The following is a 15,200-nucleotide window of genomic DNA, read 5'->3' as shown; positions in this document are numbered from 1 at the left end:
TCTGCAGGTCCCTGAAAGACGCTGTCGTTCTTCCGTTAACCTGTCATGCCATTGGTTTTTCACACCTGTCCATTAGATTCAGCTAAACTCCAGTGTGATTCTAGCACTGTCAGACACACTTTCAGCTGATTGCGTCAGCAAAGGTTCACTGTATTGAATGGATAAATCCATCACAGCAGGATCTCAACTGATGGACTGGAGTATGGACACACCAGGGAATCCTTACACTTCAGGCTGAACTCTTAAAGGGCAAATATATCCTGAATTAAAGTTTGTCTTGTAAGATTTAAACATTCTTCTGGTGGCATATTTTAATTGCATCTCCTTCAATGGAGGTTATGACCGCCAGAATCAGGTCAGACACGCAGGATAGGTCTGAGTATTGATTCAGATTCGCAATATCAGTTCAATCTGATTATTGATTTAATAAGTGACATATTGATTCTTCTAAAAATAACAGACAATAGTTTAGAAATGGGGATTTTGTGAAAACAGATATGAGCCACAAACTTGTGTATTAAAAGTCCACTATACTACATGTATGGACTTTTTAATGCACAAGTTTGTGGCTCGTATTTGTTTTTGAACACTCCAACATCCCCATGCTGCAGGGGGCCAAAGTTGTAAATGTGTGACGTTGCTTGTGTGTACGCCTGAACACAAAAATTGCAGCTGAGAGATAAAAACTACTCAATGTTTTTTTTTTTTTTTTTTTGTAAACAACTCTAAGTCTTTAAATTCCCTCTGTGAGCAATCATACAGGTGCGGATACGTCTGCAACAGCTCTTCTACTTGACTCTCCATTGTATTAATTTTCTTAATGTTGTTGTATTTGATGTTGTTCTCATGTCTTAAATGAATTGCACGTCAAAGGATGCAGAGTTCAGAGATTGCGTAAATAACCAATGGTAGCTTAAGGTGTTTATATGGCAAAGTTCGCTTTGGTTTTGAGCTACCAAAACAACATCAAAATATACATTCTTTGGCTGGAATTTATTCAAAAATAACATTATTTCAATTCGTTCTTTTGTTTAAAGTATACTGGGGGCTTAACAATGTGCTTAAGCATGCTAGAAACATGTTAACAGTTTGTTAAATTATGTTTTAAAACTTTTTATGTTTGCAACAGGTCTAAGAAAACTCTCATTTCATCATAATACCCGGACTACACACCCCACCATGCATTGCACCAATTCAGACTCTGATTATCTTCTGCAGAACAATACACTCAAAAATATATTTTTTTACTTGCTTAAATTACTTATTTAAAATGAGCAACTTGATTTTTTTTGTTCAATCCACATAAATTAGTTAAATGTGTTAACTTAATCGATTTGTCTTGGCACAACCTAAATTAATTGTGTAAAACCCAGCATTTTTTTCAGTGTAGGAGTTTTTCGGGAGAAATAACAAAATGGGAGGGTGGTGGGAGATTGGTGTAAAATACATTATATTAAATTATTGCCAATTTTACTTAGCCATATGCTAAAATGTGCTAGAAACAGGCAACATGTTACTTGTTTCCTTGATTTGATTCTTGGACTGTTTCTTGCTTTATAATTGTTTGTCTTCTGCCCGGACCTCTGGTAATCTATTTTACTTACTCTTTTTGGGTTATCTTTTTTGTTGTTTTTCTCCTGTCTCGAACTTTGCCTGTCTGACCAGTCTTTATAATAAAGTTCTCTTTTGTCCACTTTATCACCTTCTCTGCAAATGAATTGTAAAGGCTACAAGTGGAACTCTGCTGCAATACCCCAATCATTACTATACTTAAAGCTACAAGTATATTTAAAGTTCAAAATAGAATCAAAATTTACAATATTTTTACATTTTTATTATTTATGTGAGCAATTAATCTGTACAAGTAACTCCACTGTTTTTTTAGTAAACTTGTGTCACAATCACCAGCGATCTAATCCTTTCAGATCACTGATATACATGTGGATCACTAGAGAACTACACACACCACACTAAAGAACTGCATATCCAGTCATGCACCGCTCACACACACCTTTTCTGGGTTCCATTTATTACACACACACACAACCAGAGGATCGTTATGAACTCATTACAAGGACTATTTAAACAGCACACGCATTTCAGAGCTGAGTCTTGTTTATCTGTGAGCATTACGATGCGTTTTTCCTTGTTTAGCCTAGCCATGTTTTGACCTTGCTTTGTCTGTTTGTTTTGATTCATTGCTTGCCTGACCTTTCTGACCTTTCGTGTGCTTTTACCCATGTGGGGCGTGGGCGGGACTGTGACTTGCGCCGGAAATGGCTGCTGGACCAGTTGGCTGCCCGCACTCAACGGACTGTTTTCCATTACCCCTGTTCCCATCCCCTCTGTCTATGTTGTGTCTTGCCGGTGTGCTTATGCTAAGATAGGGCTGTTTTTCTCCCTTTTCTCACTTTGTCCTAATCAAGGGCAAGCTGAGGGGGTGTTTTTTAGCCTAACTGTCCAAATGTATCTTTCCTCGTTTCTAAATGCTACCTCCTATGATCTGTCTCCCCTGAAAAGTTGTTTGTGATGTTTTGTGTATGGTCTGGGGGGTCCAATTTCCAATTTCGCTATACGAAAGTGTAGTGACAAATAAAGGCTTGATTGATTGATTGATTGATTGATTGATTGATTGATTGATTGATTGATTGATTGATTGATTGATTGATTGATTGATTGATTGATTGATTGATTGATTGATTGATTGATTGATTGATTGATTGATAAACGCTTAATTTGGATCCTCAACTCAGTTGTCAACCTCCTATCACATTACAACTTCGATCAAAGTTTACCAAACCCTTCTTACCATTTGTTTGCTATGAGGGAATTGTGTACAAAAGGAAATCCCCACCCGCTACTCAATATTCCGTTACAGTAAGAAGTACATCAACATACTAATATAAGTCTCAAAAACTTCTGATTTACACTGACTTTAACAATATATATATTTTAGAAACAAATATTCAAATTTAAACTCAAATTCCAAAAGTACATCAATGATGATAAAGTTTGCACAACCTCATCTTTTAGAAACAGGCAGATTTGTTTAGTCTGTGACAAAGCATCTTGAATGTGAGAGATTCAGCACCAGTTGTGGCATATTGAGTTTTTCTAATGGGCATCATGAGAATTTTATTTTCATTGCGCAGACATACGCTTCACTGTTAAGGGTTGTGACTTTGGCATGATATGTGAGCAGACATTTTGTGCTTAGTCTTGAGAAGGCATCATTGTTTTTGCTATAATGACAGGCCAGTGCTGTCTTATATAAAGAGCTGTTGTCTGTGGTTATTATTAATCATGTTGTATATTGACATAAATCTGAAATAGGCATCTATGTAACATGTAGAACAAACTCAGACTTTTATCCGCATGTTTCATGACATAATTGTAGTGTTGCCTTAATAATATTTGCTTTACAGGTGGTAACTGTCACATCCCAATAATATTTACTACAGATTTACAGACAATATTGTTAGTTAATGTATGTGTATTTCTCAATACATTTCGATATCAACTTTCAATCTTCAGCAATAGATTTATTTTTTAATATCACAAGGGACACACAGTTATACTCAAATTATACACAATTTAAAACACAATTTTACATAATGGTTGAAATAACCTTGGATAACATGGTGAACAATTAACAATCAGTTAACAGCAACTTAACAACATTTGTTTACATCATTTGAAATAAATTTTAACACTATTTTCCATAAAAATATTTTAGGGCAGTAAACCAAAGAGCATCATTGTAGCTGAGAACATGTTGATAATTAATATACATGATCAGTTATATTATTTAACACGGTTATCTTTTATCGTTTAAATGATCATACAAAAAAGCATGCGTGACAATATTAAGGTCCTTTTAAGTTAAAGTATTTTAATCCGTTAATATAATAACTTTTTTTGAGTGACACACTTAACTCTCTCAAATTAATTTGTTTTAAAGTGTCTACTGAATGACTAAATTTAATACCACCATTTGTTATCCCAAACTCATTTTCTCCCATTACTGGTAAAATCACTGTGCCACGCAATCTCTCTGCCTGTACATGTTGCTTAATCTGAAAATTTGGGGAGTCCATCAGTTTTCTTCAGTGTGTGTTTGAGGCTATTGAGCAAAAGAGGCAGTGCAGTGTTATATTAAGGCAGGCAGTCCTTCTTTTCTGAGCTCGTATTCAACATCTACACGACTGGACCAGCACACAGACTGCTCTCATCTGACTCTCAGCAGTATCTGATATGTTCTGAAGCTGGATTCCTCTGTTTTTGGCTTTTAAATGTGTATGGTCATATTTGCCCCGGTAAGTCCTGGCTTCACACTGTCTGTTTGTCTGATTGCAGATAAGTGATTTGATTCCTTGAGCTACAATAACTCGATACTACTAATAGTCTGAAGTGTTTTGTGTTGGAAGATGTTAGTTTTGATTTTGGTGCAGTTAATTCCAAGACTTTAGGTCTCCATAACGTCCCATTTGTCAGTCCTTTTAGGTGCTAAATTTGCTCTCACATCGTACTGAATCAGTCATAATTCAGAATGAGTCTATTTTTGGTTGATTATGAATACTCGTTATTCAGAATCAATGAGCAAAAGATGTCTTTTGGCTTGACAGCAAAGGTTTAGATTTTCTTCTGTTTGTATGGTAGTGTTTTTGGACTGCAATTCTGAGTTGTTGTAATTCAATTTTGGGTAAATTGAAACTAACACAGTTTCAATTTACCAGAACTTCTATGTTAAGCTGCTTTGACACAATCTACATTGTAAAAGCGCTATATAAATAAACATGAATTTAATTTAATTGAAATATGGACAAACCTAACATTTGGGTTAAAAAGTGTCATTTCAATTTAATTTAAATAAATGACTTAATGTTGGGATTTTTTCATATTTGACCAAACATTGGCTTACAACATCCCAGCATATTTTAGAGTGCATGAAACAAGTGTGTCTGTAGTGATCAGCTGTGAGGAGTTTTGCTGCATATATCTATCTGTGTGTGTTACCATGGTGACATCATAGATATTAATTATTGAAGAAAAGATCATCAGAATAGACATAAAGTTATAAGCTTACTTCTAAACTATTACAAATAATCTACACTTTAAAAAATCTAAAAATAAATAATTAAAATAAAAACTTCTTATTCTTATTTAGTTTATTAAATAGGTAAAGAGATGAACTGACTAATAGAATGAGAGACAGATTTCTTATCTCAGTTTATTTTTTCTAATAATTAATTCAATTGCATTCTATGTTTCTGTCTGTCTGTCTGTCTGTTCGCTGTCTGTCTGTCTGTCTGTCTGTCTGTTCGCTGTCTGTCTGTCTGTCTGTCTGTTCGCTGTCTGTCTGTCTGTCTGTCTGTCTGTCTGTTCGCTGTCTGTCTGTCTGTCTGTCTGTCTGTCTGTCTCTCTGTCTTTCAACATTTCCGGATTTCTGAGTACTGGAAGGCGTCATGGTTGGGTAAACCAAGACAACAGTGAATAGGAGAGCACAATAAATAATTTTATTACAATCCCATTTACTGAAATAATAAAAGAAAAACTCCTCGATGGTATTATGAAGACTTTTAGAAAAAGGAAAAAAATAGTGTGAGACTGATGATGTCAGCCAGAGGAGAGAATAATGTCAAATTTAATCTCAGCACTATAGATGCTGCATTAGAAACCCCTCGCATAAGCGGTAACTAGTTTTTTGTAATTTGATGCAAAAGATGATATAATACATACATAAATGCATATAAATGTTCATACATTATTTTAAAAATCTAAATATTGAAAAATTTCAGGGATTTAAGAATATGATGACTGTTAAACTGTCATAACAGTCTTGTGAAAAGAGTCAATCCTCCACATCTCTAAAAGTGTTTGATTCTGAAGACAGGGGCTGTACCTTATATCTACAAAAAACTGTGGAGACATCTATGTCAGTCCCTATTGTCAGGTTTAAAATGATAGGTTTATAGAATTTATATATATATGTATATAGGGTGGCTCAGTGGGTAGTGTGGAGTTTGCATATTCTCCCTGCGTTCCCATGGGTTTCCTCCGGGTGCTCTGGTTTCCCCCACAGTCCAAAGACTAAATAATAAATTGTCCGTAGTGTATGAGTGTGAATGAGTGTGTGTGGATGTTTCTCAGAGATAGGTTGCGGCTAGAAGGGTATCCGCTGCGTAAAAAACTTGCTGGATAAGTTGGCGGTTCATTCCGCTGTGGTGACCCCAGATTAATAAAGGGACTAAGCCGACAAGAAAATGAATGAATGAAAAAAATAATGGTATAACCTTTGAAACACAGTAAATGTACACAGTAAATTTGTTGGTTGTTTTCCCTATAGAAAATAATAAATGGTGTGAGGATTTCTTGTTTGGTGGACCACAGAAAAGTATTTCCAGGAAATATTAAAATATATGTTTATGCTTGCCATATTATTACATCATTAATTCCTTTTTACTACAGAATTCTTCAAAATTTTGTTGCCTATTTTCAAAAAATAAATGTTGAGCATTTCGATTACTCAGTTTATGTTTGTTCACATTATGCACTCTCTCTTGAATCATGAGTATATTCTTGCAGAACGACTTGTGTCTGGCATCATTGAGATGTATTGCCTCTGACAGAAAGCCCATTCTTATATCAAAAATGAGTTTAGGCAAGTCAGTTTAGCTCAGAGGGCTTGTGTTATGGGCTTCATAAAACTAGCCTTCACAACAGAATCATGGCCTAAATAAAAAAGGGTCATGACAAATAAAGAGGGAAATAGTGGGAAAAAATGGTTGCTATAGACATATCTGCAGAGGTGTTAAAGGACAAATGCTTAACTCTACTTAATTAGAGAGAGACGTGTAGTTGGTGTGATCACTGTTATGAAAGCTGTTCAGGCATCATAGTTTCGCTCAATGTTTGCAAATACCCTTTGCAAATGTGTTTGACGCCTCCGGATGAGAATTAATCACCTGTTTACAATGGCTCCCACTTAATTGAAATTGACCACAGACTCACATTGCTGGAGCTAATCTAGAATCTAAATAAAACAATAATGATTAGGCCAATTAACTCGGCTAGAAACTGTCCTTTCTAGCTGGTGTGGAAACATTTCTCATGTCAATGTAGAGTTTTTGTAACATACTCGCTGAAATCCTTGGACCTCCTTTTTCTTTCAAAACTGTTTTAATGCTTTGTTAGACCGACTATTTTTAAATGGACATCACTAATAATCTTATTATTTGCCTTAATCTGAATTAGACACTAATAGAATTAAGGTGTTTACATGAGTTGCTTTTTGAATGTTGCGTTCATGATCCTTTTTTACATGTTATAGTACAAAAGGTGTTTCCCACATAATCGCATACTTATGCACTATTCTACGCCATTTTGTAGTATAAATAGTGTAAGTATTGCATTTACACTGAAAACTACGCTAAAATGAATAAGTGCACTTTAAATACCCTGATGATGCACTCATTCACTCAGTAAAATTAAGTGTGGAATGTTTTACACTTCACGCACTCAATGGCTGCTGCTTTGCTTACGTAGCAGAAGGGGCGGAGCTTTCAGGCACTGATGTTGGATTATTTGTTTTGGATTGTGAGAACTAAATTCTCCTAGAGAGTAATTATACCGCCTCCCAATGGTTAATGTGGTTATACTTATAGCAGATATTATTTGGTAGTTTTGTCATTCATTTTACTAATTTGGCAACTGTCAAACATCATCTGGGAAACGGTTTGAATTTCCACTTAGGAAAAAAACATGTGTTTCATTTTTGACGAGACTATACATTTACTACACTCAAAAAAAGATTTTTTTTTGCTTGTTTAAACGACTTTTTAAAAATGAGCTAAAACAACACCATCTTGAGGTTTCATTGGGACAACTTAATTTTGTTGTTTTTAGAATTGTTCAATCCACATAAATTTGATCAGTGTTAAGTTAACTTAATCAATTTGTGTTGGGAAAATATGAATAAATTGTGTGGAACCCTCATTTTGTACAGTGTATGCAGTTGAGTGTGTAAGTGCATAAGTACATTGTGCATAAGTGTATAGTGCATTGTGTGCCATTTGGGATGCAGCTATAGTTCGAATAACACCATTACGTCACAATTCGTTTCTGTGGCGTTTTACACAACAACAGTTTGTCTTCGTCAAGGCACCATATGGGATTTTGGACATTTCATTTTCATTTTTTTTTCGACAAGTTCAACTGCAGTTAATTTCTCACACTATGCATGCAAACTGACGACGTTGGATACCCCTCTGCCATTTCAACTTTTATTCATGCCCTCGTGACAAAGTCACTTTAAAGTCGAAGCACATCATGTTGTTCATTTCTTCCCAAATTCTCAGCATAGTCATCACACAAAAAATGTGCTCTCTTGCTTGAAACCATTCTCATTTATTTGTTGTCAAAGGCCTGTCAATTGTCTTCACACAGTTCCAGCAGATTTCTCATGATATGAATCCACTGTTACAAAACATCGCAAAGGTGTTTTACCAGATTAGGATCTGGTGACTCTGGATGTCATTTAAGTCTAATGAGCTCTCTACAAAGTTCAGAAAACTAGGTTGTAGTGATTTGAATTGGAAGTAGCCAAGTTGACAAGCTGTACACACTGTGGTCATAAAGGGATGAACATGGTCAGCAGCAATACTTTAGGAAGACTGTGGTGTTCAAATGATGCTGAACTGGCACTAAGGAGACCAGAGTATGCCAATAAAACATCCACTACACTGTTATCACCACCAGCAGCCTAAACAGCTTGTATGGTGCAGGATGGATCCATGCTGTTTTGGCCAAATTCTAATCCCACTATACAAATTTCAGAACAAGAATTGGCGCTTGGATTAGACAACCTTTCTAAAATTCATCTTTAGTTTTGATCAGCTCACGTGTGTTGTATCCTCAGTTTGCTAATGCTTCTTCTGCAGCTGTAACTCAACTGCTATCTGAAGTCACTCCTATATACCCTTAAATTGAGCGCTAATTGTGGAAGGAACCATTTGTAGTGTTGTCTAACACCATAGTGGACATTCTGATAAATAAATTAGCATATAACTGATGTAAACCTATGGGCTAGACTCTGGTCCAACTCAAAATACTTTGTATCTCCAGACAGACAGCTCACTATGTGTCAAATAACTTTAATGCTTAATGTTTTCATTCACTTCTTCAAATGGACTGTATTCGTGACTAATGTGGAGAATTGTGAATGAGGGTATGAAGGTCATTTTGGATACAACTGAAGTGTTTACTGTTCAAAACAACTTTCTATGCTCTAACACCACCAGTTTAACCCTTTGTCCAAATGCATGATCTAAACTGAATGGCCCAGTTCCTTGTGTGGTGATGGTGAAAAATAACTGGATTGATCCCATTTGGTGACATTAACTCCATGGGGATCTATAGATTAGATTAGATTACATTCAACTTTTTTGTCATTACACATGTACAAGGGAACGAAATGCAGTTTAAGTCTAACCGGTGCAGTAGCAGCAAGTGCAGGATATAGGTATAAGTTATAAAGTGCAGTTATAGAAAAACTATGGCTAATATTTACAGATTGACGTACTATGAACATTATACACAGGTTCATTCATTCATTCATTTTCTTGTCGGCTTAGTCCCTTTATTAATCTGGGGTCGCCACAGTGAAATGAACCGCCAACTTATCCAGCAAGTTTTTACGCAGTGGATACCCTTCCAGCTGCAACCCATCTCTGGGAAACATCCACACACACATTCACACACACACACACACTCATACACTGCGGACAATTTAGCCTACCCAATTCACCTGTACCGCATGTCTTTGGACTGTGGGGGAAACCGGAGCACCCGGAGGAAACCCACGCGAAGGCAGGGAGAACATGCAAACTCCACACAGAAACGCCAACTAAGCCGAGGTTGGAACCAGCGACCCAGTGGCCTTCTTGCTGTGAAGCTTCAGCACTACCTACTGCGCCACTGCCTCGCCCCTTATATACAGGTTGAATAACTATAAACTGAGAATAACAATAGATGAATATATGTACAATTTGCTATTAATAATCAGAAGTATGCAGATAGATATGAACATAATTACAAATGTAAATGTACAAAGGATATGTACAATTCAAATAAATGAGTGCAATGTAGTGAAATGAATATGTGCAATTTTAATTGTGCAAATATTAAGTAGTGCAGTGGGGTGTATGAGGGGGCAAAAGAGTCAGTGGGGGGCAAAGTTCAAAAGGTAGACAGTTCTGGGGAAAAAGCTGTTCCTGAATCTGCTGGTTTTTGTCCGGGGGAGCCTGAAGTGCCGGCTGGAAGCGTGCCTGTGAGCAGGGGGAGAAGAGCACGATCTCATGATAAAACGTAACTATTTTAAATATTGTCATAAAAGTGGCAAATTTGTACGTGTGATTTTTAACATTTTAAAGTCAGGCGTGCTCCCAACCGACCCCTAAGCCTACTCTATTATGTGGACGAGCAAATCATACAAAAATGGACAAAGTAATAAGAATTAACCACTAAATCAAACGATTATGTATTGCTGTGAGATTGCATTCGCATTATTATATCATTCATTTGTACATTCACTTGTTCCTAACTGGATATTTTTTCATTTGTGAGCTCGAAATGGTTGTGTGTTTGCAGAAATGGTTGAAGAAATGTGAGTTTGCACAAATGGTTGTGTGTGAAATTCCCAGTAGATGAGAAGTTTCAAACCAGCTTGTCAGTCACCAACAAACACGCCACATTTAAAGACACATTAATTACCTGCCTTCCCCATTCTGATCAGATGACCGTATTTACAACGTCTACATGCCTAACTGCGATAAGCTGCTCACATGTAGTTGGCTGATTAGAAATTTTTAATAATGAGCAGATAAACAGGTCTATATAATAGAGTGGTTTTAAATGGATGTATGACTAAATGATCAGACACTATAATGTCATAATTGTAAAACTGTTGTGCATCATGTTATGTTCCCTCAGCTTTTTGCCATCTTTGCTTTTGCAACATGTGGAGGTTACTCTGGGCAAATGCGGGTTAGTGTGGACTGCATCAACAAGTCTGACAGCAACCTCAGTATTGCCATCAACTTCGCTTACCCGTTCAGGTAAGGCTCATTTATAGCAACGCTGAATATTCTCTGCAGAGAAGTATTTGATTATGATCATTTTATTTTTATATTCTCTGTGTGTGCTGACAGTTACAACTGCAAAAATTCTTTATTAGTTCAAATAATGAATCTGTGAATCTAAGGGAAACTGCTTTACTTTCTGTCCTGCTTTATCCCAAACTGTTTGATTAGGACTGGCCAATTAGAATCTGAAGAAAACCTTATTTGCTCCATATTTTAATTTCGAAGTGTGGTTTATTTATAAGTGAAGTTTATTTATAAGCTAATTTCAAGAGGATCATGTGCTTATGATTGCTTGCAGCCGGTCACGCATTATTCAATTTATGATTCACCAATCGGACGATTTCTAAGCCACTATAAATACCCTAAGTTCCATATAACAGCCATGTTCGTTTTGAAGAATCCCCCCTTCCACCCCTACTCCTCCTTCTTTCCTAGATGGGTGGCACGTTGGCTCAGAGGTTAGCACTGTTGCCTTACAGCAAGAACGTCAATGGTTCTAGTCCTTACCAAGCCAGCTGACGTTTCTGTGTGGATTTAACACTTTCTCCCCATGCTCACATGGGTTTCCCCCGGGTTTCCCTGTTTCCTACCACCATCCAAAAACATGCAACTTAAGTTACTTGACAATCCAAATCAGCACCATGGACATGCTCCTAGTAAGTAGTTATCTCTTAAGAGCAATTATTATCTGTTCATTAGCTACTACAGCAGGGGAGTTCTCAAGATCTACCTGAGCTCAAACTCTCCTCTCGCCTTGCAAATGAGAGAGATCCCCAAGCTCGAGGATCTGATGAGCTCAGGGCTCTCTCCCGGGACAGCATGCCAAACAAGCTTTATAATCAATCATGAGCTAAGTGTGAACTCTTGAAAGTAATTTCGAGAGGATCACGTGCTTATGACTGAACACAGCTGGTACTGCATTAACTCCGTTTATATGCACCAATCAGATGAATACTGACACACTATAAATTACCACAGCTTTCTATTCCAGTCATCTTCGTCTCGAAGAATCCCCCCTTTCCACCCCTACTCCTCCCCTTCTCTGATAGGGCAGCACGGTGGCCCAGTGGGTAGCACTCTTGCCACACAGCAAGAAAGCTGCTGGTCCGGCCCTCTCCAAGCCGGTCAGCATTTCTGTGCAGAGTTTGCATGTTCTCTCCATGTTTAGCATGGGTTTTTCCTGGGTTCTCAAGTTTCCTCTCACCATCCAAAGACATACACCATAAGTTAATTCACTACTTCAAAATAGCATCCTAATGCCACTCTTAGTCAGATATTCACAAGCAGACAGCAGTTCACAAGTAGGGGAGTTCTCGAGACCTACCTGAGCTCAAACTTTTCTCTCACCCTTTAAACAGGAGGGAGTCCCGGGCTCAAGGATATTCTAAGCTCAGGGGCCTCTCCCGGCACAGCATGCCAAACACGCTTTATTATCAATCATCAGCTAAGTGTGAACTCTTGAAAATTGTAAAGGGAAGGCACTGTGGCTAAATAGTTAGCTGGGCCAGTTGGCCTTTCTGTGTGGAGTTTTCATGTCCTCCCCATGTTGAGGTTTCCCCCACAGTCCAAAGACATGTGCTATGGGTGAATTGGATGACCTTAATTGGCCATAGTGGATGAGTGTGTCTATGAATGTAAGAGTGTTTCCCAGTTTACCATGGGTGTTTCCCAGTACTGGGTTGCTTCTGGTTGACAATGGTTCATTTCGCTGTGGCGACCTCAGATAAATCAGAAAGTAAGCCCAAGGAACATGAATCATGAATGGATGGATTGATGAATGAATGAATGACTGAATGAATGAATGAATGAATGAATGAATGAATGAATGAATGAATAGATGAATGAATGAATGAATGAATGAATGAATGAATGAATGAATGAATGAATAGATGAATGAATAGATGAATGAAAATAATAAGGACAGCTGTGTTCACTGATGTCAGCTTTTGCATGTATGTTTTTATATCATAGATGGACGATGTGATTTATTTAAAAATGTATATACTGAGTACATGTAAAATGGAAGGTTCAGCCTTCAAAAATCCTGCAATGAATTGTGTTTTGTTTGTAAAATGAAGTGAACAAAGGACAAAGTTCTTAAATTACAAATAACATTCGTCCTCTTTCCTAATGTTGAGGTCAGAAAGAAGGTAATGCAAAAAAAAAAAATTTCAAAACTTGGCACAACACAGTGCCTTGTTGTCTTCTGAGCATATTTATAATTTGTTTTTTTGCATAAACTAGCATTGGAATCTTTCGTTATTTTTATACTGACTCCAGTGTGAATCAGTGGGTTTAGCTAAACAGGTAATGATGTAGAAGCAGGCATTGAGGATCCTATCATACATCCGGCGCAATGCGGTGCAAGGCGTGACGCAAATGTATTTGCTAGTTTCAGCTTGATGCTAGAGTCATTTTGACGTTTTGCACCACGCTGTTTAAATAGCAAATGTATTTGCGCTCATGTGTGCCCATAGGTGCTTAGGTAAAAAAAAGGAGGCGTGTCAAGGCACAATTGTGGCATGTTGCTAATTTGAGAAACTAAAATAGACTGCGCAATAGACCAGCTTAAAGCAGGGCTAAAGTGCAGAGCAGAGCGCGTTAGTTGTATGCCTCGCTTACACATACACACAGGATGCACAGCATAACGTAAATATCTTTAAATGAAAAAGAATTAAAGGATCAAAATATTACAATAGTTACTTTTTTATAAATATAAAAACCACTGCTCCCATGCCTTGTTCATCTCGGGGGGGCTTTTTTTTTAGTTTATTCATGACAATTTGCTTTTGTACAATATTACTATTATCAATAGTATTATTTATTATATCCCTATTTATATTTGTTTTATAAAAAATAAGCTTAGATTTGCCCACCTGTCAGATTTTAGACCATATGAGACATGGCATGTGTTTTTGTATATAACTCAGTTTTTTGACCACACTTTGTTATTATTGTTCATTTATTTGTTTGCTGGAAATTAGAACTGAATTTTGGAAAAGTTTTTAAAACTAACCTTTGTGCTTAACAAGCTAAATTAACTATTTAGGCTAATGGATGTCTGTGCGTACAACACGTTTCCTTATCCACGAAAAAGAGAAAGTGAAGGTAAAGGAGGCTCATCTCTCATTTGCGTGCTGAAGATGGTCTGTTTGACTGTTTTCTTTCGTGAAGCATTCAGTTTTTCCACGTACAAAGTCTGCCATGTAAATAGCAAATGCGCTATGGTGCGACTCAAGAACTCTTAAAGGTATGGGAGATGAGACTCTGATTGGTTTATTCTCAAAACACACCCATAACTCATTAAGAGAATAAGCTCAACCCTGTTAGACCATGCACCACAGCGCAGAGTGTATTTTTCTGTCCCTAAAATAGCAAAAGTGTATTCGGACACGCCCTTAATGCTTTTGCGCCTAGATCATTAAAATAGAGCCCTGGATCTTATATGGAGGCGGAGTTTAGACACACTATTACAAGATAAAGTGGCTTATTCACAATGTGTGATTTCAATATAATCTGATTTTAGGCAATTTTCTTTCTAACAAGGTAACATACAAGGTACTTTTTATAGTACAATGACATCTTATTTGTAAAAAGATCAAGGGAATTTAGATTTGTTTGGATCATGACCCCATTAAGTGTTTAATCACATTTTCAGCTGACAGATTACCAGTTAGTTTTCAACTATTTTGTTGAACAGTGAAACCACCTAAGCAACCTAAAAGCCTATCTTCAGTTTCTCAAAGCCAGCAAGACATTCTTTCTGAAGACAGAAACACATTCACTCATTTGTACTCAAGAAATAAACCAGAAAGCTGACACATATGCTGGAAAACACACATTGGTATCCATTGTGGTAACAGAATTACAAAAGGCATCCAATATCAATTTAAAAAACAAAAGGTAACTAAGTGCTGTAATGAAGCGTCACTATAATTTAGTGTAGATTAATGTTTTTGATTGGCTGGAATTCTTTTGCACTCACAAACATTTACTTTAAAAACTGCTGGAATCCACACAATCCCTTCATTTTGTCCTACTCAAATTAACTAAGTTAAC

At 36.9% G+C, this 15,200-nt stretch overlaps 1 protein-coding gene across 4 annotated transcripts in view; it reads left to right on the top strand.

Annotated features, from left to right (window-relative positions):
• The window catches only part of synpra (synaptoporin a), a 68,690-nt gene that overhangs the window by 37,078 nt on the left and 16,412 nt on the right, over window positions 1–15,200 (top strand). The window contains exons 1-2 of one of the 4 annotated variants that reach the window (XM_021479802.3): window positions 3,970–4,316; window positions 10,990–11,114. In XM_021479802.3, coding sequence (XP_021335477.1) covers window positions 4,293–4,316; window positions 10,990–11,114 — 149 coding nt within the window. In that variant the 5' untranslated portion in view covers window positions 3,970–4,292. Of the gene's footprint in view, window positions 1–3,969; window positions 4,317–10,346; window positions 10,366–10,887; window positions 11,115–15,200 lie in introns of those variants that run through there. The other 3 variants (XM_073916663.1, XM_681491.10, XM_073916662.1) reach the window with 3 other exon arrangements.

Source organism: Danio rerio, chromosome 11, assembly GCF_049306965.1.
Source record: "Danio rerio strain Tuebingen ecotype United States chromosome 11, GRCz12tu, whole genome shotgun sequence".
In the NCBI taxonomy this organism is placed as follows: domain Eukaryota; kingdom Metazoa; phylum Chordata; class Actinopteri; order Cypriniformes; family Danionidae; genus Danio; species Danio rerio.
This window is presented reverse-complemented; position numbering and strand designations above follow the sequence as displayed.